Source organism: Pseudophryne corroboree, chromosome 11 (genome assembly GCF_028390025.1).
Source record: "Pseudophryne corroboree isolate aPseCor3 chromosome 11, aPseCor3.hap2, whole genome shotgun sequence".
Lineage (NCBI taxonomy): Eukaryota > Metazoa > Chordata > Amphibia > Anura > Myobatrachidae > Pseudophryne > Pseudophryne corroboree.
The window spans coordinates 355,526,527-355,552,465 of NC_086454.1; the positions used below are offsets into that span (position 1 = coordinate 355,526,527).

Sequence of the window (25,939 nt, forward strand, 5' to 3'; positions counted from 1 at the left end):
TAGTGTCCCTGTTTTCAAGTGTGTGGTGACCGGGAATCGTCAGCACCTGACCCAAGCAGTATAAATTATTAGATGCATCAGGCATCTGGGTTTACGATGAACGTGCTGCCAATTTTTTTCATGGTACGCAGTTCTGGCCAGTGCCACCATATTTGCACCACTGCTTAGCAGGTAATGAGAGCAGAGAAAACCAAACCCCAGCAATGCAATTACTATACATGCATCGATGTAGTGACCACCTCCGGCAGCCAGGCGCCGCTGTAGGCCGCCTGGATAGCTGCTGCCCGTCACTCTGATCCTGTCTCTGGTATGAGATAAGGCAACCAATCACCACCTCGAGCTGCGTGACGTCAGAGTGCAGGAGTGGCCTGGCGGAGGTTTGAACGGAGGCGCGGAGGCGCTGGGCGGGTGTACCGAGCAGTGCAGCTGTGATGTCGGAGGAACGGAACCGGGAGATGGAGGACGGCAGCACCCGGGAACGGGGAGACATACGGGACATTAAGCAGGGTAAGAGCCCTCTGTGACATCCTGTTATCCCGCTGTGGAACTAGAAGTCCCAGCATTGCTCCGGGTGCAGGCGGAAGCACTGACAGTCTATCCCTATAGTGACAAAGCTGTGCAGCCCCTGCTTTTATCCTGCAGCCAGTATGGGGGCTGCTGTCACCCCTGCCATGTGACTGTATACCTCCTGTTACCCTGTGCCGGGTGCAGTGCTCAGTATTACCCCCCTGTGTGACTGCTGCACAGTGCCACTTCTGTACCTGGTGCTATACTCAGTATTACCTCCTGTGTGACAGGTGCACAGTGCCACTTCTGTACCTGGTGCAATCCTCAGTATTACCCCCTGTGTGACAGCAGCACAGTGCCACTTCTGTACCTGGTGCTATCCTCAGTATTACCTCCTGTGTGACAGGTGCACAGTGCCACTTCTGTACCTGGTGCTATCCTCAGTATTACCCCCTGTGTGACAGCAGCACAGTGCCACTTCTGTACCTGGTGCTATCCTCAGTATTACCCCCTGTGTGACAGCAGCACAGTGCCACTTCTGTACCTGGTGCAATCCTCAGTATTACCCCCCTGTGTGACAGCAGCACAGTGCCACTTCTGTACCTGGTGCAATCCTCAGTATTACCCCCCTGTGTGACAGCAGCACAGTGCCACTTCTGTGCCTGGTGCTATCCCCAGTATTACCTCCTGTGTGACAGGTGCACAGTGCCACTTCTGTACCTGGTGCAATCCTCAGTATTACCCCCTGTGTGACAGGTGCACAGTGCCACTTCTGTACCTGGTGTAATCCTCAGTATTACCCCCTGTGTAATAGCTGCACAGTGCCACTTCTGTACCTGGTGTAATCCTCAGTATTACCCCCTGTGTAATAGCTGCACAGTGCCACTTCTGTACCTGGTGCTATCCTCAGTATTACCCCCCTGTGTGACTGCTGCACAGTGCCACTTCTGTACCTGGTGCAGTGCTCAGTATTACCACCTGTGTGACAGCTGCACAGTGCCTCTTCTGTACCTGGTGTAATCCTCAGTATTACCCCCTGTGTGACAGCAGCACAGTGCCACTTCTGTACCTGGTGCTATCCTCAGTATTACCCTCTGTGTGACAGCAGCCCAGTAACACTTCTGTACCTGGTGCTATCCTCAGTATTACCCCCTGTGTGACAGCAGCACAGTGCCACTTCTGTACCTGCTGTGATCCTCAGTATTACCCCCTGTGTGACAGCAGCACGGTGCCATTTCTGTACCTGGTGCTATCCTCAGTATCACCCCCTGTGTGACAGCAGCCCAGTACCACTTATGTACCTGGTGCTATCCTCAGTATTACCCTCTGTGTGACAGCTGCACAGTGCCACTTCTGTACCTGGTGCTATCCTCAGTATTACCCCCTGTGTGACAGCTGCACAGTGCCACTTCTGTGCTGGGAGCAATGCTCAGTAGTACTCCCTGTGTGACAGCTGCACAGTGCCACTTCTGTACCTGGTGCTATCCTCAGTATTACCCCCTGTGTGACAGCTGCACAGTGCCACTTATGTACCTGGTATCCTCAGTATTACCCCCTGTGTAACAGCTGCACAGTGCCACTTCTGTACCTGGTGCTATCCTCAGTATTACCCCCTGTGTGACCGCAGCACAGTGCCACTTCTGTACCTGGTGCTATCCTCAGTATTACCCCCTGTGTGACAGCTGCACAGTGCCACTCCTGTACCTGGTGCTATCCTCAGTATTACCCCCTGTGTGACAGCTGCACAGTGCCACTTCTGTACCTGGTGCTATCCTCAGTATTATCCCCTGTGTGACAGCTGCACAGTGCCACTTCTGTACCTGGTGCTATCCTCAGTATTACCCTCTGTGTGACAGCTGCACAGTGCCACTTCTGTACCTGGTGCTATCCTCAGTATTACCCCCTGTGTAACAGCTGCACAGTGCCACTTCTGTTCCTGGTGCTATCCTCAGTATTACCTCCTGTGTGACAGCAGCACAGTGCCACTTCTGTACCTGGTGCTATCCTCAGTATTATCCCCTGTGTGACAGCTGCACAGTGCCACTTCTGTACCTGGTGCTATCCTCAGTATTACCCTCTGTGTGACAGCTGCACAGTGCCACTTCTGTACCTGGTGCTATCCTCAGTATTACCCCCTGTGTAACAGCTGCACAGTGCCACTTCTGTTCCTGGTGCTATCCTCAGTATTACCTCCTGTGTGACAGCAGCACAGTGCCACTTATGTACCTGGTGCTATCCTCAGTATTATCCCCTGTGTGACAGCTGCACAGTACCACTTCTGTACCTGGTGCAATCCTTAGTATTATACCCTGTGTGACAGCTGCACAGTGCCACTAATGTGCCTGGTGCTATCCTCAGTATTACCCCCTGTGTAATAGCTGCACAGTGCCACTTCTGTACCTGGTGCTATCCTCAGTATTACCCCCTGTGTGACAGGTGCACAGTGCCACTTCTGTACCAGGTGCAATGCTCAGTGTTAACCCCTGTGTGATAGCAGCACAGTGCCACTTCTGTACCTGGTGCTATCCTCAGTATTACCCCCTGTGTGACAGCAGCACAGTGCCACTTCTGTACCTGGTGCTATCCTCAGTATTACCCCCTGTGTGACAGCAGCACAGTGCCACTTCTGTGCCTGGTGCTATCCTCAGTATTACCCCCTGTGTGACAGCTGCACAGTGCCACTTCTGTGCCTGGTGCTATCCTCAGTATTTCCCCCTGTGTGACAGCTGCACAGTGCCACTTCTGTGCTGGGAGCAATGCTCAGTATTACTCCCTGTGTGACAGCTGCACAGTGCCACTTCTGTACCTGGTGCTATCCTCAGTATTACCCCCTGTGTGACAGCTGCACAGTGCCACTTCTGTACCTGGTGCTATCCTCAGTATTACCCCCTGTGCAACAGCTGCACACTGCCACTTCTGTACCTGGTGCTATCCTCAGTATTACCCCCTGTGTGACCGCAGCACAGTGCCACTTCTGTACCTGGTGCTATCCTCAGTATTACCCCCTGTGTGACAGCTGCACAGTGCCACTCCTGTACCTGGTGCTATCCTCAGTATTACCCCCTGTGTGACAGCTGCACAGTGCCACTTCTGTACCTGGTGCTATCCTCAGTATTATCCCCTGTGTGACAGCTGCACAGTGCCACTTCTGTACCTGGTGCTATCCTCCGTATTACCCCCTGTGTGACAGCTGCACAGTGCCACTTCTGTACCTGGTGCTATCCTCAGTATTACCCCCTGTGTAACAGCTGCACAGTGCCACTTCTGTACCTGGTGCTATCCTCAGTATTACCCCCTGTGTGACAGCTGCACAGTGCCACTTCTGTACCTGGTGCTATACTCAGTATTACCTCCTGTGTGACAGGTGCACAGTGCCACTTCTGTACCTGGTGCAATCCTCTGTATTACCCCCTGTGTGACAGCTGCACAGTGCCACTTCTGTACTGGGTGCTATCCTCAGTATTACCCCCTGTGTGACAGCTGCACAGTGCCACTTCTGTACCTGGTGCTATCCTCAGTATTATCCCCTGTGTGACAGCTGCACAGTGCCACTTTCATTGCCGGGTGCTATCCTCAGTATTACCCCCTGTGTGACAGCAGCACAGTGCCACTTCTGTACCTGGTGCTATCCTCAGTATTACCCCCTGTGTGACAGCAGCACAGTGCCACTTCTGTACCTGGTGCTATCCTCAGTATTATCCTCTGTGTGACAGCTGCACAGTGCCACTTCTGTGCCTGGTGCTATCCTCAGTATTACCCCCTGTGTAATAGCTGCACAGTGCCACTTCTGTACCTGGTGCTATCCTCAGTATTACCCCCTGTGTGACAGGTGCACAGTGCCACTTCTGTACCATGTGCAATGCTCAGTATTACCCCCTGTGTGATAGCAGCACAGTGCCACTTCTGTACCTGGTGCTATCCTCAGTATTACCCCCTGTGTGACAGCTGCACAGTGCCACTTCTGTGCCTGGTGCTATCCTCAGTATTACCCCCTGTGTGACAGCTGCACAGTGCCACTTCTGTGCCTGGCGCTATCCTCAGTATTACCCCCTGTGTGACAGCAGCATAGTGCCACTTCTGTGCCTGGTGCTATCCTCAGTATTACCCCCTGTGTGACAGCAGCACAGTGCCACTTCTGTACCTGGTGTGATCCTCAGTATTACCCCCTGTGTGACAGCAGCACAGTGCCACTTCTGTGCCTGGTGCTATCCTCAGTATTACCCCCTGTGTGACAGCTGCACAGTGCCACTTCTGTGCCTGGTGCTATCCTCAGTATTACCCCCTGTGTGACAGCAGCACAGTGCCACTTCTGTGCCGGGTGCTATCCTCAGTATTACCCCCTGTGTGACAGCAGCACAGTGCCACTTCTGTGCCTGGTGCTATCCTCAGTATTATCCCCTGTGTGACAGCTGCACAGTGCCACTTCTGTGCCTGGTGCTATCCTCAGTATTACCCCCTGTGTGACAGCTGCACAGTGCCACTTCTGTACCTGGTGCTATACTCAGTATTACCTCCTGTGTGACAGGTGCACAGTGCCACTTCTGTACCTGGTGCAATCCTCAGTATTACCCCCTGTGTGACAGCTGCACAGTGCCACTTCTGTACTGGGTGCTATCCTCAGTATTACCCCTGTGTGACAGCTGCACAGTGCCACTTCTGTACCTGGTGCTATCCTCAGTATTATCCCCCGTGTGACAGCTGCACAGTGCCACTTTCATTGCCGGGTGCTATCCTCAGTATTACCCACTGTGTGACAGCAGCACAGTGCCACTTCTGTACCTGGTGCTATCCTCAGTATTACCCTCTGTGTGACCGCTGCACAGTGCCACTTCTGTGCCTGGTGCTATCCTCAGTATTACCCCCTGTGTAATAGCTGCACAGTGCCACTTCTGTACCTGGTGCTATCCTCAGTATTACCCCCTGTGTGACAGGTGCACAGTGCCACTTCTGTACCAGGTGCAATGCTCAGTATTACCCCCTGTGTGATAGCAGCACAGTGCCACTTCTGTACCTGGTGCTATCCTCAGTATTACCCCCTGTGTGACAGCTGCACAGTGCCACTTCTGTGCCTGGTGCTATCCTCCGTATTACCCCCTGTGTGACAGCTGCACAGTGCCACTTCTGTGCCTGGTGCTATCCTCAGTATTACCCCCTGTGTGACAGCAGCATAGTGCCACTTCTGTGCCTGGTGCTATCCTCAGTATTACCCCCTGTGTGACAGCAGCATAGTGCCACTTCTGTGCCTGGTGCTATCCTCAGTATTATCCCCTGTGTGACAGCTGCACAGTGCCACTTCTGTGCCTGGTGTGATCCTCAGTATTACCCCCTGTGTGACAGGTGCACAGTGCCACTTCTGTGCCTGGTGCTATCCTCAGTATTACCCCATGTGTGACAGCTGCACAGTGCCACTTCTGTGCCTGGTGCTATCCTCAGTATTATCCCCTGTGTGACAGCTGCACAGTGCCACTTCTGTGCCTGGTGCTATCCTCAGTATTACCCCCTGTGTGACAGCTGCACAGTGCCACTTCTGTGCCTGGTGCTATCCTCAGTATTATCCCCTGTGTGACAGCTGCACAGTGCCACTTTCATTGCCGGGTGCTGTCCTCAGTATTACCCCCTGTGTGACAGCAGCACAGTGCCACTTCTGTACCTGGTGCTATCCTCAGTATTATCCCCTGTGTGACAGCTGCACAGTGCCACTTCTGTGCCTGGTGCTATCCTCAGTATTACCCCCTGTGTGACAGCAGCACAGTGCCACTTCTGTGCCGGGTGCTATCCTCAGTATTACCCCCTGTGTGACAGCAGCACAGTGCCACTTCTGTGCCGGATGCTATCCTCAGTATTACCCCCTGTGTGACAGCAGCACAGTGCCACTTCTGTACCTGGTGCTATCCTCAGTATTACCCCCTGTGTGACAGCAGCACAGTGCCACTTCTGTACCTTGTGCTATCCTCAGTATTATCCCCTGTGTGACCGCTGCACAGTGCCACTTCTGTGCCTGGTGCTATCCTCAGTATTACCCCCTGTGTAATAGCTGCACAGTGCCACTTCTGTACCTGGTGCTATCCTCAGTATTACCCCCTGTGTGACAGGTGCACAGTGCCACTTCTGTACCAGGTGCAATGCTCAGTATTACCCCCTGTGTGATAGCAGCACAGTGCCACTTCTGTACCTGGTGCTATCCTCAGTATTACCCCCTGTGTGACAGCTGCACAGTGCCACTTCTGTGCCTGGTGCTATCCTCCGTATTACCCCCTGTGTGACAGCTGCACAGTGCCACTTCTGTGCCTGGTGCTATCCTCAGTATTACCCCCTGTGTGACAGCAGCATAGTGCCACTTCTGTGCCTGGTGCTATCCTCAGTATTACCCCCTGTGTGACAGCAGCATAGTGCCACTTCTGTGCCTGGTGCTATCCTCAGTATTATCCCCTGTGTGACAGCTGCACAGTGCCACTTCTGTGCCTGGTGTGATCCTCAGTATTACCCCCTGTGTGACAGGTGCACAGTGCCACTTCTGTGCCTGGTGCTATCCTCAGTATTACCCCATGTGTGACAGCCGCACAGTGCCACTTCTGTGCCTGGTGCTATCCTCAGTATTATCCCCTGTGTGACAGCTGCACAGTGCCACTTCTGTGCCTGGTGCTATCCTCAGTATTACCCCCTGTGTGACAGCTGCACAGTGCCACTTCTGTGCCTGGTGCTATCCTCAGTATTATCCCCTGTGTGACAGCTGCACAGTGCCACTTTCATTGCCGGGTGCTATCCTCAGTATTACCCCCTGTGTGACAGCAGCACAGTGCCACTTCTGTACTGGGTGCTATCCTCAGTATTACCCCCTGTGTGACAGCTGCACAGTGCCACTTCTGTACCTGGTGCTATCCTCAGTATTATCCCCTGTGTGACAGCTGCACAGTGCCACTTCTGTGCCTGGTGCTATCCTCAGTATTACCCCCTGTGTGACAGCAGCACAGTGCCACTTCTGTGCCGGGTGCTATCCTCAGTATTACCCCCTGTGTGACAGCAGCACAGTGCCACTTCTGTGCCGGATGCTATCCTCAGTATTACCCCCTGTGTGACAGCAGCACAGTGCCACTTCTGTACCTGGTGCTATCCTCAGTATTACCCCCTGTGTGACAGCAGCACAGTGCCACTTCTGTACCTTGTGCTATCCTCAGTATTATCCCCTGTGTGACCGCTGCACAGTGCCACTTCTGTACCTGGTGCTATCCTCAGTATTATCCCCTGTGTGACAGGTGCACAGTGCCACTTCTGTACCAGGTGCAATGCTCAGTATTATCCCCTATGTGATAGCAGCACAGTGCCACTTCTGTACCTGGTGCTATCCTCAGTATTACCCCCTGTGTGACAGCTGCACAGTGCCACTTCTGTGCCTGGTGCTATCCTCAGTATTACCCCCTGTGTGACAGCTGCACAGTGCCACTTCTGTGCCTGGTGCTATCCTCAGTATTACCCCCTGTGTGACAGCAGCATAGTGCCACTTCTGTGCCTGGTGCTATCCTCAGTATTATCCCCTGTGTGACAGCTGCACAGTGCCACTTCTGTGCCTGGTGTGATCCTCAGTATTACCCCCTGTGTGACAGGTGCACAGTGCCACTTCTGTGCCTGGTGCGATCCTCAGTATTATCCCCTGTGTGACAGCTGCACAGTGCCACTTCTGTGCCTGGTGCTATCCTCAGTATTACCCCCTGTGTGACAGCAGCACAGTGCCACTTCTGTGCCGGGTGCTATCCTCAGTATTACCCCCTGTGTGACAGCAGCACAGTGCCACTTCTGTGCCGGATGCTATCCTCAGTATTACCCCCTGTGTGACAGCAGCACAGTGCCACTTCTGTGCCGGGTGCTATCCTCAGTATTACCCCCTGTGTGACAGCAGCACAGTGCCACTTCTGTACCTGGTGCAATCCTCAGTATTACCTCCTGTGTGAAAGCAGCACAGTGCCACTTCTGTACCTTGTGCAATCCTCAGTATTACCCCCTGTGTGGCAGCAGCACAGTGCCACTTCTGTACCTGGTGCAATGACAAATTACTTTGAATAGATACGTTCCCTTTAGTGACGCCTACCCAGGGGGATCAGTATGATATACCGCCGTGTGGTATCCCGGCGCTAGAAATTCCGACGCTGGGATACCGAACATAGAAAGAGCAACAGGGGTGAGTTAAGGGTGTTCTACCTTCTCCCCACCCACCTAACCCTCGCTGTCTAACCCTAACCTCCCCCCTCCCCGCAGCCTAAACCTAACCATCCCACCCCATAGCCTAACCCTCGCTGTCTAACCCTAACCTCCCCCCTCCCCCAGCCTAAACCTAACCATCCCACCCCATAGCCTAACCCTCGCTGTCTAACCCTAACCTCCCCCCTTCCCCCAGCCTAAACCTAGCCATCCCACCCCATAGCCTAACCCTCGGAGTGGGGTGCCTTGCCTTAATCCCCCCTCCCCGCAGCCTAACCACGTATATATGTGTAATCCAGACCTGTAAACGACATGGAGAAGATTCTGTCTGGGGAACCAATGAAGACCTACAATCGCAGTAATTGGTTTGCGCAGTTACACTACCTTCTGCGTCACACGGCCCCCTGTCTCCCACCGTGGTTCCCCAGGTAAAGGACCTTGTGTACAGTAGCGGAACTTGCCACGGGCAAGCAGGACTTTTGCCCGGGGCGCCGCCTTCCGGAGGGCGCAGCACCATGGCATGATCCGCTACTGCTGTGCCCCCTGCTGCCTGCTGTGTCCCCTTGTGAAGGGAACTAGACGGTACACGTTTAGTTTCCCTTCGTGGAGAGGACCTTTGCTGTGAGGTGCGCGATGATGTCATCGCGCACCACTCAGCATTTCAGCGGCGCTACTCTACTGTACACACTCCCTGTATGAAGCCACGCCCCTATTTCCCGCCTGGGGCGCAGGTAAGGCTAGAACTGGCCCTGCTTGTGTAGTAGACCCTGGGGCTCTTGCCCTGCCTGAGAGTTTAGCTTTAAGTGGGAACCTTGGCTCAATGACTCCTTATATCTCAATGTCTGGAAATCAATGACTGATGCGCCGAATAAGTCAGCAAGAAATATATTCCTAAAGAAAGCGAAAAAAGTGTTTAAGGACTATTATTTCTGCAGCAGGGTACATTGGTTTCCACAGGGAAACATCGGGCATAGATGATGATCCAGAGGCACCAACAGGCTAAAGCTTTAGGCTGTCCCAGGATGCATTGGGGCCTCCTCTGTAACCCCGCCTCCAGGCACTGTGCGCTCAGTTTCAGTTGGTGTCTGCAGCAACAGGTCACCTGATAGGAGGGCTGCACTGCGCAGCCCTGAAAAAGCTTTTTCTGACATAAATTTCTTCATTTCTGGGCTGTCAGCGCTGTATGTCAGGGTAACACCAGCGTTGCAGCTCCATCACCTCCCAAGCGGCGTCGCATACTCCCTCGGCTCAGTTCCCGGGTACATGCGGCGGAGTCGTCCTGGCTTAGGCACAGTCGCAGACTGCTCTCCTGGATCATGTGGCTGCTACGGGAAGGAGGTAAGAGGGTCCCCCAAGCGGGACCCGCCATTAAATCACGTTCCATCCGCGGCCTAGGGAGACAGGTCGCGCCTCTGGCATGGACACTGCCACCGAGCACGGACGCCATTAGACCCCAGGGAATCAGAGTACAGGTCGGGTGTACTAACGCCCCATTTAGTAAGGCTCGCTAGTACCTGGGTTGGAAGACCAGCTTAGGGGAGACGGCGCTTGACCTGTAACCCCTCCCCCAGCCCAGGGTGACGTCTACTGCACATTGTCATGCCCTGGAGCTGCCTCACACTCTCCCTCACTCCCTGACGGAGACGCTGGGCGCCATCTTATAAGCATATCTGCGTCTGGTCTCTGGGACTGCACGGCAAAGTCTCCCTTGTAAAGCCACCTGTATACAGCGCTGTGACTTTACAAACACTTGTGTATTCTGCATGTCTTTATACAGAGAGCGTTGGTTAAGAGTGTACCTATTACAGAATATATTGTGCGAGTATTCTGATATATACCTCCGGTCTAGGACCGCACTTGCTGTGGACTCTCCTGCAGCATGCAGAGTATATGCCAAGGATTTACCAGAGGGGGAAGTATTGTATGATGGTCTGTGTACTACATGTCATACATCTCCTAGTCAGTCCACAACTCCTGTACCTACCCAGGAGCCACCATGGGCTGCGTTCACACACCTACTGGGTACACTGGTGAGCTTACTCCTAACGCCACAAATAAAATCTACCTAAAATTAGTAAAAATAAAGCTATTTTATTAGTAAGAAAATAAAGTAAAAGCCGTCTACACATTGGTGTTCACAATAGACACTAGTTTTTGCTGTCTTCAATTAAATGTATAAAATGTGTAGGTATATATGTTTTTAGGTTGGGTGGGTGAAGGTATCATTTCACTTTTGCTCCTGTAAGTAGCTGGATGTCACCTCCTCAGGGCCAGATGGACTTACCTGCCGCACCACCTACCTGACAGAGGTAGATTATAATTGGCACGGTTGAGTAAACGGAATTCCTCCATAGGGAATTCCTGATAGGGGGACATGGTGTTTGAGGGGCTGCACTACAAAAGTTATTGAACACACTGAGCTGAAATTTGTCATGGACACGTAGAACCAGTGCGCACTGCGTGCCAGATTTCAGCGCAAAACAATGAACGATGAATAATTGGGAGTAATGTAAAGATTAAAATGACAGCGTTTTTCTCCCACGTCCTGTTTGGTTGTAACTGAGTTTCCTGCTGCAGTCTATGAGGGGTTTATGGGAAGTCATAACATCAGGGTGGAAGATGAAGTAAGACTTGGGGTATGATTTGTTAGGTAGCTCATTTTCTAGTTTAGGGCTTTTTGGGGATAAGGTTTTTCAGAAAGTTACAGGTTTTTTTATTCTGTAAAATATGAACCCATTTTAAAGAGAGCAGTGCCAGAGTTCCCCCTGCCCCCTCCTGATGAGATCTGCCAGCCCCTGCTCTGTTACCCTTCCCCAGCTGCTGCCCACCCTTCCTCCCATCTCTCTCTGGCCTAATCCCCCCCCCCCCCCTCCTCCCATCTCTCTGGTCTAACCACCCCTCCTCCGTCCCTCTCTGGCCTAACCACCCCTCCTCCCATCTCTCTGACCTAATCCCCCCTCCTCCCATCTCTCTCTGGCCTAATCCCCCCTCCTCCCATCTCTTTCTGGCCTAATCCCCCCTCCTCCCATCTCTCTCTGGCCTAATCCCCCCCTCCTCCCATCTCTCTCTGGCCTAATCCCCCCTCCTCCGTCCCTCTCTGGTCTAATCCCCCCTCCTCCGTCCCTCTCTGGCCTAATCCCCCCTCCTCCGTCCCTCTCTGGCCTAATCCCCCCTCCTCCCATCTCTCTCTGGCCTAATCCCCCCTCCTCCCATCTCTCTCTGGCCTAATCCCCCCTCCTCCGTCCCTCTCTGGCCTAATCCCCCCTCCTCCGTCCCTCTCTGGCCTAATCCCCCCTCCTCCCATCTCTCTGGCCTAACCACCCCTCCTCCCATCTCTCTGGCCTAACCACCCCTCCTCCCATCTCTCTCTGGCCTAACCACCCCTCCTCCGTCCCTCTCTAGCCTAACCACCCCTCCTCCGTCCCTCTCTGGCCTAATCCCCTTTCCTACCATATCTCTCTGGCCTAATCCCCTTTCCTCCCATCTCTCTCTGGCCTAATCCCCCCTCCTCCCATCTCTCTGGCTTAATCTCCCCCCCCCCCCTCTTCCCATCTCTCTTGCCTAATCCCCCCTCCTCCCTTCTCTCTCTGGCCTAAGCCCCCCTCCTCCCATCTCTCTCTGGCCTAATCCCCCCTCCTCCCATCTCTCTCTGGCCTAATCCCCCCTCCTCCGTCCCTCTCTGGCCTAATCCCCCCTCCTCCGTCCCTCTCTGGCCTAATCCCCCCTCCTCCCATCTCTCTGGCCTAACCACCCCTCCTCCCATCTCTCTGGCCTAACCACCCCTCCTCCCATCTCTCTCTGGCCTAACCACCCCTCCTCCGTCCCTCTCTAGCCTAACCACCCCTCCTCCGTCCCTCTCTGGCCTAATCCCCTTTCCTACCATATCTCTCTGGCCTAATCCCCTTTCCTCCCATCTCTCTCTGGCCTAATCCCCCCTCCTCCCATCTCTCTGGCTTAATCTCTCCCCCCCCCCCCCCCCTCTTCCCATCTCTCTGGCCTAATCCCCCCTCCTCCCATCTCTCTCTGGCCTAATCCCCCCTCCTCCCATCTCTCTCTGGCCTAATCCCCCCTCCTCCGTCCCTCTCTGGCCTAATCCCCCCTCCTCCGTCCCTCTCTGGCCTAATCCCCCCTCCTCCCATCTCTCTGGCCTAATCCCCCCTCCTCCCATCTCTCTGGCCTAATCCCCCCTCCTCCCATCTCTCTGGCCTAATCCCCCCTCCTCCCATCTCTCTGGCCTAACCACCCCTCCTCCCATCTCTCTGGCCTAACCACCCCTCCTCTCATCTCTCTCTGGCCTAACCACCCCTCCTCCGTCCCTCTCTAGCCTAACCACCCCTCCTCCGTCCCTCTCTGGCCTAATCCCCTTTCCTACCATATCTCTCTGGCCTAATCCCCTTTCCTCCCATCTCTCTCTGGCCTAATCCCCCCCCTCCTCCCATCTCTCTGGCTTAATCTCCCCCCCCCCCCCCCCCTCTTCCCATCTCTCTGGCCTAATCCCCCCCTCCTCCCATCTCTCTCTGGCCTAATCCCCCCTCCTCCCATCTCTCTGTTTTAACCCCCCCCCTCTTCCCATCTCTCTCTGGCCTTATCCCCCCTCCTCCCATCTCTCTGGCTTAATCCCCCCCCTCTTCCCATCTCTCTGGCCTAATCCCCCCTCCTCCCATCTCTCTGATTTAACCCCCCCCCCCTCTTCCCATCTCTCTGGCCTAATCCCCTGTCCTCCCATCTCTCTCTGGTTTAATCCCCCCCCCTCTTCCCATCTCTCTGGCCTAACCCCCCCCTCCTCCCATCTCTCTCTGGCCTAATCCCCCCTCCTCCCATCTCTCTGGCTTAACCCCCCCCCCTCTTCCCATCTCTCTGGCCTAATCCCCCCCCTCCTCCCATCTCTCTCTGGCCTAATCCCCCCCTCCTCCCATCTCTCTCTGGCCTAATCCCCCCTCCTCCCATCTCTCTGGTTTAACCCCCCCCCCCCCCCCCTCCTTCCCATCTCTCTGGCCTAATCCCCCCTCCTCCCATCTCTCTCTGGCCTAATCCCCCCCTCCTCCCATCTCTCTCTGGCCTAACCACCCCTCCTCCCATCTCTCTCTGACCTAACCACCCCTCCTCCCATCTCCCTGGCCTAACCACCCCTCCTCCGTCCCTCTCTGGCCTAATCCCCTTTCCTCCAATCTCTCTCTGACCTAATCCCCCCTCCTCCCATCTCTCTGGTCTATCCCCCCCTCCTCCGTCCCTCTCTGGCCTAATCCCCCCTCCTCCCATCTCTCTGGTCTATCCACCCCTCCTCCGTCCCTCTCTGGCCTAATCCCCCCTCCTCCCATCTCTCTGGCCTAACCATCCCTCCTCCCATCTCTCTGGCCTAACCATCCCTCCTCCCATCTCTCTCTGGCCTAACCACCCCTCCTCCGTCCCTCTCTGGCCTAATCCCCTTTCCTCCAATCTCTCTCTGGCCTAATCCCCATTCCTCCCATCTCTCTCTGGCCTAATCCCCCCCCCCCCCTCCACCCATCTCTCTGTCTTAATACCCCCCCATCCTCTTCCCATCTCTCTGGCCTAATCCTCCCATCTCTCTCTCTCTCTCTCTGGCCTAATCCCCCCTCCTCCCATCTCTCTGCCTTAATCCCCCCCCCCCTCTTCCCATCTCTCTCTGGCCTAATCCCCCCCCCAACTCCCATCTCTCTGGCTTAATCCCCCCTCCTCCCATCTCTCTCTGACCTAATCCCCCCTCCTCCCATCTCTCTCTGGCCTAATCCCCCCTCCTCCCATCTCTCTCTGGCCTAATCCCCCCTCCTCCCATCTCTCTCTGGCCTAACCACCCCTCCTCCCATCTCTCTCTGGCCTAACCACCCCTCCTCCCATCTCTCTCTGGCCTAACCACCCCTCCTCCCATCTCTCTCTGGCCTAACCACCCCTCCTCCCATCTCTCTCTGGCCTAACCACCCCTCCTCCGTCCCTCTCTGGCCTAATCCCCTTTCCTCCCATCTCTCTCTGGCCTAATCCCCTTTCCTCCCATCTCTCTGGTTTAATCCCCCCCTTCCCATCTCTCTGGCCTAATCCCCCCTCCTCCCATCTCTCTCTGGCCTAATCCCCCCTCCTCCCATCTCTCTCTGGCCTAATCCCCCCTCCTCCCATCTCTCTCTGGCCTAATCCCCCCTCCTCCCATCTCTCTCTGGCCTAATCCCCCCTCCTCCCATCTCTCTCTGGCCTAATCCCCCCTCCTCCCATCTCTCTCTGGCCTAATCCCCCCTCCTCCCATCTCTCTCTGGCCTAATCCCCCCTCCTCCCATCTCTCTCTGGCCTTATCACCCCTCCTCCCATCTCTCTCTGGCCTAAACACCCCTCCTCCCATCTCTCTCTGGCCTAAACACCCCTCCTCCCATCTCTCTCTGGCCTAAACACCCCTCCTCCCATCTCTCTCTGGCCTAATCCCCCCTCCTCCCATCTCTCTCTGGCCTAACCACCCCTCCTCCCATCTCTCTGGCCTAATCCCCCCTCCTCCCATCTCTCTGGCCTAATCCCCCCCTCTTCCCATCTCTTTCTGCCTTAATCCCCCCCCTTTTCCCATCTCTTTCTGGCCTAATCCCCCCTCCTCCCATCTCTCTGGCCTAACCACCCCGCCTCCATCCCTCTCTGGTCTAATACCCCCCCCCCCCCTCCCCTTTTCTCTGACGTCCTAGTGGATGCTGGGACTCCGTCAGGACCATGGGGAATAGCGGCTCCGCAGGAGACAGGGCACAACATTTAAAAGTTTGACCACTAGGTGGTGTGTACTGGCTCCTCCCCCTATGACCCTCCTCCAAGCCTCAGTTAGGTTTTTGTGCCCGTCCGAGCAGGGTGCAATCTAGGTGGCTCTCCTAAAGAGCTGCTTAGAAAAAGTTTGTTAGGTTTTTTATTTTCAGTGAGTCCTGCTGGCAACAGGCTCACTGCAACGAGGGACTTAGGGGAGAAGAAGTGAACTCACCTGCGTGCAGGATGGATTTGCTTCTTAGGCTACTGGACACTAGCTCCAGAGGGACGATCACAGGTACAGCCTGGATGGGTCTCCGGAGCCGCGCCGCCGACCCCCTTGCAGATGCCGAATAGAGAAGAGGTCCAGAAACCGGCGGCAGAAGACGTCTCAGTCTTCATGAGGTAGCGCACAGCACTGCAGCTGTGCGCCATTGCTCTCCGCACACTTCACACCAGCGGTCACTGAGGGTGCAGGGCGCTGGGGGGGGGCGCCCTGGGCAGCAATGTAATATACCTATTCTGGCTAAAATATATCACATATAGCCCCTGGGGCTATATGGATGTATTTAACCCCTGCCAGGTTCCAAAAAAACCGGGAGAAGAAGCCCGCCGAAAAGGGGGCGGGGCATATTCTCCTCAGCACACAGCGCCATTTTCCTGCCCAGCTCCGCTGCGAGGAAGGCTCCCAGGACTCTCCCCTGCACTGCACTACAGAAACAGGGTAAAAACAGAGAGGGGGGGCACTTATTGGCGATATTTATAATATTTGAGCTGCTATAAAGGGAACACACTTATTAAGGTTGTCCCTATATATATTTATAGCGCTTGGGTGTGTGCTGGCAAACTCTCCCTCTGTCTCCCCAAAGGGCTAGTGGGGTCCTGTCTTCTATCAGAGCATTCCCTGTGTGTCTGCTGTGTGTCGGTACGTGTGTGTCGACATGTATGAGGACGATGTTGGCGTGGAGGCGGAGCAATTGCCTGTAATGGTGATGTCACCCCCTAGGGAGTCGACACCAGAATGGATGGCTTTGTTTATGGAATTACGGGATAGTGTCAGCACGCTACAAAAGTCGGTTGACGACATGAGACAGCCGGCAAACCAGTTAGTACCTGTCCAGGCGTCTCAGACACCGTCAGGGGCTGTAAAACGCCCTTTACCTCAGTCGGTCGACACAGACCCAGACACTGACACTGAATCCAGTGTCGACGGTGAAGAAACAAACGTATTTTCCAGTAGGGCCACACGTTATATGATCACGGCAATGAAGGAGGCTTTGCATATCTCTGATACTGCAAGTACCACAAAAAGGGGTATTATGTGGGGTGTGAAAAAACTACCGATAGTTTTTCCTGAATCAGAGGAACTGAATGAAGTGTGTGATGAAGCGTTATACCCTTTCCCGCCAGAGGTTAGGGCGCGCTGGGAAACACCTCCTAGGGTGGATAAGGCGCTCACACGCTTATCAAAGCAAGTGGCGTTACCGTCTCCTGATACGGCCGCCCTCAAGGATCCAGCTGATAGGAGGCTGGAGAATACATTAAAAAGTATATACACACATACGGGTGTTATACTGAGACCAGCAATCGCCTCAGCATGGATGTGCAGTGCTGGGGTGGCTTGGTCGGAGTCACTGTCTGAAAATATTGATACCCTGGATAGGGGCAGTATTTTACTGACTATAGAGCAGTTAAAGGATGCATTTCTTTATATGCGAGATGCACAGAGAGATATTTGCACTCTGGCATCAAGAGTAAGTGCGATGTCCATATCTGCCAGAAGAAGTTTATGGACGCGCCAGTGGTCAGGTGATGCGGATTCCAAACGACATATGGAAGTATTGCCGTATAAGGGGGAGGAATTATTTGGGGTCGGTCTATCGGATCTGGTGGCCACGGCAACGGCCGGAAAATCCACCTTTTTACCCCTGGTCACCTCCCAGCAGAAAAAGCCGCAGGCTTTTCAGCCGCAGTCCTTTCGTTCCTATAAGAACAAACGAGCAAAAGGACATTCCTATTTGCCCCGAGGCAAAGGAAAGGGTAAGAGACTGCAACAAGCAGCTCCTTCCCAGGAGCAGAAGCCCTCCCCGGCTTCTACAAAGGCGTCAGCATGACGCTGGGACCTTACAAGCAGACTCAGGGGCGGTGGGGGGTCGCCTCAAACATTTCAGCGCACAGTGGGCTCACTCGCAGGTGGACCCCTGGATCCTGCAGGTAGTATCTCAGGGTTACAGGTTGGAATTCGAGAAGTCCCCTCCTCGCCGTTTCTTAAAGTCTGCTTTGCCAACGTCTCCCTCCGACAGGGCGACGGTATTGGAGGCCATTCACAAGCTGTATTCTCAGCAGGTGATAGTCAAGGTACCCCTCCTACAACAGGGACAGGGGTATTACTCCACGCTATTTGTGGTACCGAAGCCGGACGGCTCGGTAAGACCGATTCTAAATCTAAAATCTCTGAACCTGTACATACAAAAATTCAAGTTCAAGATGGAGTCACTCAGAGCAGTGATAGCAAATCTGGAAGAAGGGGATGTTATGGTGTCCTTGGACATCAAGGATGCTTACCTTCATGTTCCAATTTGTCCTTCACACCAAGGGTACCTCAGGTTCGTGGTCCAAAACTGTCATTATCAGTTTCAGACGCTGCCGTTTGGATTGTCCACGGCACCCCGGGTCTTTACCAAGGTAATGGCCGAAATGATGATCCTTCTTCGAAGAGAAGGCGTCTTAATTATCCCTTACTTGGACGATCTCCTGATAAGGGCAAGATCCAGAGAACAGCTGGAGGTCGGAGTAGCACTAACCCAAGTAGTGCTCCAACAACACGGGTGGATTCTGAATTTTCCAAAATCCCAACTGATCCCGACGACACGTCTGTTGTTCCTAGGGATGATTCTGGACACTGTTCAGAAAAGGTATTTCTTCCGGAGGAGAAAGCCAGGGAGTTATCCGATCTAGTCAGGAACCTCCTAAAACCAGGAAAAGTATCTGTGCATCAATGCACAAGAGTCCTGGGAAAAATGGTAGCTTCTTACGAAGCGATTCCATGCACGAGAGGGCCGCAGATTCGGCATACAGAACTGGGTCCTAGTGACCACGGATGCCAGCCTGAGAGGCTGGGGAGCGGTCACACAGGGAAGAAACTTCCAGGGCGTGTGGTCAAGCCTGGAGACGTCTCTTCACATAAATATACTGGAGCTAAGAGCAATCTACAATGCTCTAAGCTGGCAAAACCTCTGCTTCAGGGTCAGCCGGTGTTGATTCAGTCGGACAACATCACGGTAGTCGCCCACAGTAAACAGACAGGGCGGCACAAGAAGCAGGAGGGCAATGGCAGAAGCTGCAAGGATTCTCCGCTGGGCAGAAAATCATGTGTTAGCACTGTCAGCTGTGTTCATCCCGGGAGTGGACAACTGGGAAGCAGACTTCCTCAGCAGACACGATCTGCACCCGGGAGAGTGGGGACTTCATCCAGAAGTCTTCCACATGATTGTGGTCCATTGGGAAAGACCAATGGTGGACATGATGGCGTCCCGCCTCAACAAAAAACTGGACAGGTATTGCGCCAGGTCAAGAGACCCTCAGGCAATAGCTGTAGACGCTCTGGTAACACCATGGGTGTACCAGTCAGTGTATGTGTTTCCTCCTCTGCCTCTCATACCAAAAGTACTGAGAATTATACGGCAAAGGGGAGTAAGAACGATACTCGTGGCTCCGGATTGGCCAAGAAGAACTTGGTACCCGGAACTTCAGGAGATGCTCACGGAAGATCCGTGGCCTCTACCTCTAAGACGGGACCTGCTTCAGCAGGGACCGTGTCTATTCCAAGACTTACCGCGGCTGCGTTTGACGGCATGGCGGTTGAACGCCGAATTCTAAGGGAAAAAGGCATTCCGGAAGAGGTCATTCCTACACTGGTAAAAGCCAGGAAGGAGGTGACTGCACAACATTATCACCGCATTTGGAGAAAATATGTTGCGTGGTGTGAGGCCAGGAAGGCCCCCACGGAGGAATTTCAATTGGGTCGATTCCTACATTTCCTGCAAACAGGATTGTCTATGGGCCTCAAATTGGGGTCCATTAAGGTTCAAATTTCGGCCCTGTCGATTTTCTTCCAGAAAGAATTGGCTTCAGTTCCTGAAGTCCAGACTTTTGTAAAAGGAGTACTACATATACAGCCCCCGGTTGTGCCCCCAGTGGCTCCGTGGGATCTTAATGTAGTTTTGGATTTTCTCAAATCCCATTGGTTTGAGCCACTCAAATCGGTGGATTTGAAATATCTTACATGGAAAGTAACCATGCTACTGGCCCTGGCTTCAGCCAGGAGAGTGTCAGAATTGGCGGCTTTATCGTATAAAAGCCCATATCTGATTTTTCCATTCGGACAGGGCAGAACTGCGGACGCGTCCTCACTTGCTGCCTAAGGTGGTTTCAGCGTTTCACCTGAACCAGCCTATTGTGGTGCCTGCGGCTACTAGCGATTTGGAGGATTCCAAGTTGCTGGACGTTGTCAGAGCATTGAAAATATATATTTCAAGGACGGCTGGAGTCAGAAAATCTGACTCGCTGTTTATACTGTATGCACCCAACAAGCTGGGTGCTCCTGCTTCTAAGCAGACGATTGCTCGTTGGATTTGTAGCACAATTCAACTTGCACATTCTGTGGCAGGCCTGCCACAGCCTAAATCTGTCAAGGCCCATTCCACAAGGAAGGTGGGCTCATCTTGGGCGGCTGCCCGAGGGGTCTCGGCATTACAACTCTGCCGAGCAGCTACGTGGTCAGGGGGAGAACACGTTTGTAAAATTCTACAAATTTGATACCCTGGCTAAGGAGGACCTGGAGTTCTCTCATTCGGTGCTGCAGAGTCATCCGCACTCTCCCCGCCCGTTTGGGAGCTTTGGTATAATCCCCATGGTCCTGACGGAGTCCCAGCATCCACTAGGACGTCAGAGAAAATAAGATTTTACTTACCGATAAATCTATTTCTCGTAGTCCGTAGTGGATGCTGGGCGCCCATCCCAAGTGCGGATTGTCTGCAATACTTGTACATAGTTATTGTTACAAAAAAATCGGGTTGTTATTGTTGTGAGCCGTCTGTTCAGAGGCTCCTACGTTTGTCATACTGTTAACTGGGTTCAGATCACAAGTTGTACTGTGTGATTGGTGTGGCTGGTATGAGTCTTACCCGGGATTCAAAATCCTTCCTTATTGTGTACGCTCATCCGGGCACAGTATCCTAACTGAGGCTTGGAGGAGGGTCATAGGGGGAGGAGCCAGTACACACCACCTAGTGGTCAAACTTTTAAATTTTGTGCCCTGTCTCCTGCGGAGCCGCTATTCCCCATGGTCCTGACGGAGTCCCAGCATCCACTACGGACTACGAGAAATAGATTTATCGGTAAGTAAAATCTTATTTCTCTAACGTCCTAATATTTTAATACCTTATGGCAAAAGAATACATCACATATAGCCATTAAGGCTATATGTATGTATTTAACCCATGCCAGTTATCTAAAACTACGGGAGGAAAGCCCGCCGAAATAGGGGGCGGGGCTTATTCTCCTCAGCACACAGCGCCATTTTCCTGCTCAGCTCCGCTGTGAGGAAGGCTCCCAGGACTCTCCCCTGCACTGCACTACAGAAACAGGGTAAAACAGAGAGGGGGGGCATTTTTTGGCGATATATTGGATATATTTAAGCTGCTATAAGGAACAACACTTATATAAGGTTGTTCCCATATATATTATAGCGCTTGGGTGTGTGCTGGCAAACTCTCCCTCTGTCTCCCCAAAGGGCTAGTGGGGTCCTGTCTTCGATAAGAGCATTCCCTGTGTGTCTGCTGTGTGTCGGTACGTGTGTGTCGACATGTATGAGGACGATGTTGGCGTGGAGGCAGAGCAATTGCCGATAATGGTGATGTCACCCCCCAGGGAGTCGACACCGGAATGGATGGCTTGGTTTATGGAATTACGTGATAATGTCAGCACATTACAAAAATCAGTTGACGACATGAGACGGCCGGCAAACCAGTTAGTACCTGCCCAGGCGTCTCAGACACCGTCAGGGGCTGTAAAGCGCCCTTTACCTCAGTCGGTCGACACAGACCCAGACACAGACACTGAATCTAGTGTCGACGGTGATGAAACAAACGTATTTTCAAGTAGGGCCACACGTTATATGATCACGGCAATGAAGGAGGCTTTGCATATCTCTGATACTGCAAGTACCACAAAAAGGGGTATTATGTGGGGGGTGAAAAAACTACCTGTAGTTTTTCCTGAATCAGAGGAATTAAATGATGTATGTGATGAAGCGTGGGTTAACCCAGATAGAAAAATGCTAATTTCAAAAAAGTTATTAGCATTATACCCTTTCCCGCCAGAGGTTAGGGCGCGCTGGGAAACACCCCCTAGGGTGGATAAGGCGCTCACACGCTTATCAAAACAAGTGGCGTTACCGTCTCCTGATACGGCCGCCCTCAGGGATCCAGCGGATAGGAGACTGGAAACTACCCTAAAAAGTATATACACACATACTGGTGTTATACTGCGACCAGCCATCGCCTCAGCCTGGATGTGCAGTGCTGGGGTCGTCTGGTTGGATTCCCTGACTGAAAATATTGATACCCTGGATAGGGACAGTATTTTATGGACTATAGAGCAATTAAAGGATGCTTTCCTTTATATGCGAGATGCGCAGAGAGATATTTGCACTCTGGCATCGAGAGTAAATGCGATGTCCATATCTGCCAGAAGGAGTTTATGGACGCGACAGTGGTCAGGTGATGCGGATTCCAAACGACATATGGAAGTATTGCCGTATAAAGGGGAGGAATTATTTGGCGTCGGTCTATCGGATCTGGTGGCCACGGCAACTGCCGGAAAATCCACTTTTTTACCTCAGACCCCCTCCCAACAGAAAAAGACACCGTCTTTTCAGCCGCAGTCCTTTCGGTCCTATAAGAACAAGCGGACAAAAGGACAGTCATATCTGCCTCGGGGCAGAGGAAGGGGTAAGAGAGGGCAGCAAGCAGCCCCTGCCCAGGAACAGAAGCCCTCCCAGGGTTCTGCAAAGCCCTCAGCATGACGCTGGGGCCTTACAAGCGGACTCAGGAGCGGTGGGGGGTCGACTCAAGAATTTCAGCGCACAGTGGGCTTGCTCACAGGTGGACCCCTGGATTCTGCAGGTAGTATCTCAGGGTTACAGGTTGGAATTCGAGAAGTCTCCCCCTCGCCGGTTCCTAAAGTCTGCTTTGCCAACGTCTCCCTCAGACAGGGCGACGGTATTGAAAGCCATTCACAAGCTGTTTTCTCAGCAGGTGATAGTCAAGGTACCCCTCCTACAACAGGGAAAGGGGTATTACTCCACGCTATTTGTGGTACCGAAGCCGGACGGCTCGGTAAGACCTATTCTAAATCTGAAATCTTTGAACCTGTACATACAAAAATTCAAGTTCAAGATGGAGTCACTCAGAGCAGTGATAGCAAATCTGGAAGAAGGGGACTTTATGGTGTCCCTGGACATAAAGGATGCTTACCTGCATGTCCCAATTTGCCCTTCACATCAAGGGTACCTCAGGTTCGTGGTGCAAAACTGTCATTATCAGTTTCAGACGCTGCCGTTTGGATTGTCCACGGCACCTCGGGTCTTTACCAAGGTAATGGCCGAAATGATGATCCTTCTACGAAGAAGAGGCGTATTAATTATCCCTTACTTGGACGATCTCCTGATAAGGGCAAGGTCCAGAGAACAGCTGGAAGACGGAGTAGCACTAACCCAACTAGTGCTGCAACAACACGGGTGGATTCTGAATTTTCCAAAATCTCAGTTGACCCCGACGACACGTCTGCTGTTCCTGGGAATGATTCTGGACACGGTTCAGAAAAAGGTGTTTCTTCCGGAGGAGAAAGCCAGGGAGTTATCCGAACTTGTCAGGAACCTCCTAAAACCAGGGACAGTGTCTGTGCATCAATGCACAAGAGTCCTGGGAAAGATGGTGGCTTCTTACGAAGCGATTCCATTCGGCAGATTCCACGCACGAACTTTTCAGTGGGATCTGCTGGACAAATGGTCCGGATCGCATCTGCAGATGCATCAGCGGATAACCTTATCGCCACGGACAAGGGTGTCTCTTCTGTGGTGGTTGCAGAGTGCTCATCTGTTAGAGGGCCGCAGATTCGGCATACAGGACTGGGTCCTGGTGACCACGGATGCCAGTCTGAGAGGCTGGGGAGCGGTCACACAGGGAAGAAACTTCCAGGGAGTATGGTCAATCCTGGAGATGTCTCTTCACATAAATATACTGGAGCTAAGAGCGATTTACAATGCTCTAAGTCTGGCAAAACCCCTGCTTCAGGGTCAGCCGGTGTTGATCCAGTCGGACAACATCACGGCAGTCGCCCACGTAAACAGACAGGGCGGCACAAGAAACAGGACAGCAATGGCAGAAGCTGCAAGGATTCTTCGCTGGGCGGAAGATCATGTGATAGCACTGTCAGCAGTATTCATTCCGGGAGTGGACAACTGGGAAGCAGACTTCCTCAGCAGACACGATCTACACCCGGGAGAGTGGGGACTTCATCCAGAAGTCTTCCACATGATTGTGAACCGTTGGGAAAAACCAATGGTGGATATGATGGCGTCCCGCCTCAACAAAAAACTGGACAGGTATTGCGCCAGGTCAAGAGATCCTCAGGCAATAGCTGTGGACGCTCTGGTAACACCGTGGGTGTTCCAGTCAGTGTATGTGTTCCCTCCTCTGCCTCTCATACCAAAAGTACTGAGAATTATACGGCAAAAGGGAGTAAGAACGATACTAGTGGCTCCGGATTGGCCAAGAAGAACTTGGTACCCGGAACTTCAAGAGATGCTCACGGAGGATCCGTGGCCTCTACCTCTAAGACGGGACCTGCTTCAGCAGGGACCGTGTCTATTCCAAGACTTACCGCGGCTGCGTTTGACGGCATGGCGGTTGAACGCCGAATTCTAAGGGAAAAAGGCATTCCGGAAGAGGTCATTCCTACACTGGTAAAAGCCAGGAAGGAGGTGACTGCACAACATTATCACCGCATTTGGAGAAAATATGTTGCGTGGTGTGAGGCCAGGAAGGCCCCCACGGAGGAATTTCAACTGGGTCGATTCCTACATTTCCTGCAAACAGGATTGTCTATGGGCCTCAAATTGGGGTCCATTAAGGTTCAAATTTCGGCCCTGTCGATTTTCTTCCAGAAAGAATTGGCTTCAGTTCCTGAAGTCCAGACTTTTGTAAAAGGAGTACTACATATACAGCCCCCGGTTGTGCCCCCAGTGGCACCGTGGGATCTTAATGTAGTCTTGGATTTTCTCAAATCCCATTGGTTTGAGCCGCTCAAATCGGTGGAGTTGAAGTATCTTACATGGAAAGTAACCATGCTACTGGCCCTGGCTTCAGCCAGGAGAGTATCAGAATTGGCGGCTTTATCATATAAGAGCCCATATCTGATTTTCCATACGGACAGGGCAGAACTGCGGACGCGTCCTCATTTTCTGCCTAAGGTGGTGTCAGCGTTTCACCTGAACCAGCCTATTGTGGTGCCTGCGGCTACTAACGAGTTGGAGGATTCCAAGTTGTTGGACGTGGTCCGGGCATTGAAAATATATATTTCAAGAACGGCGGGAGTCAGAAAGTCTGACTCACTGTTTATATTGTATGCACCCAACAAGATGGGTGCTCCTGCTTCTAAGCAGACGATTGCTCGTTGGATTTGTAGCACAATTCAACTTGCACATTCTGTGGCAGGCTTGCCACAACCTAAATCTCTCAAGGCCCATTCCACAAGGAAAGTGGGCTCATCCTGGGCGGCTGCCCGGGGAGTCTCGGCATTACAACTCTGCCGAGCTGCTACTTGGTCAGGGGCAAACACGTTTGCAAAATTCTACAAATTTGATACCCTGGCTGAGGAGGACCTTGAGTTCTCTCATTCGGTGCTGCAGAGTCATCCGCACTCTCCCGCCCGTTTGGGAGCTTTGGTATAATCCCCATGGTCCTGACGGAGTCCCCAGCATCCACTTAGGACGTTAGAATTATCGGTAAGTAAATTCTTATTTTCTCTATTTCTCGTAGTCCGTAGTGGATGCTGGGCGCCCATCCCAAGTGCGGATTGTCTGCAATACTTGTACATAGTTATTGTTACAAAAAAAATCGGGTTGTTATTTGTTGTGAGCAGTCTGTTCAGAGGCTCCTACGTTTGTCATACTGTTAACTGGGTTCAGATCACAAGTTATACGGTGTGATTGGTGTGGCTGGTATGAGTCTTACCCGGGGTTCAATATCCTTCCTTATTGTGTACGCTCGTCCGGGCACAGTATCCTAACTGAGGCTTGGAGGAGGGTCATGGGGGGAGGAGCCAGTACACACCACCTAATCCTAAAGCTTTATTTTTGTGCCCTGTCTCCTGCGGAGCCGCTATTCCCCATGGTCCTGACGGAGTCCCCAGCATCCACTACGGACTACGAGAAATAGAATTATCGGTAAGT

At 52.9% G+C, this 25,939-nt stretch overlaps 1 protein-coding gene across 1 annotated transcript in view; it reads left to right on the forward strand.

Annotated features, from left to right (window-relative positions):
• The first annotated feature begins 331 nt into the window (after positions 1-331).
• Positions 332-25,939, forward strand: part of SHCBP1 (SHC binding and spindle associated 1) — a 213,738-nt gene continuing 188,130 nt past the window's right edge. The window contains exon 1 of the mRNA XM_063946027.1: positions 332-507. Coding sequence (XP_063802097.1) covers positions 432-507 — 76 coding nt within the window. The 5' untranslated portion in view covers positions 332-431. The remainder of the gene's footprint in view (positions 508-25,939) is intronic.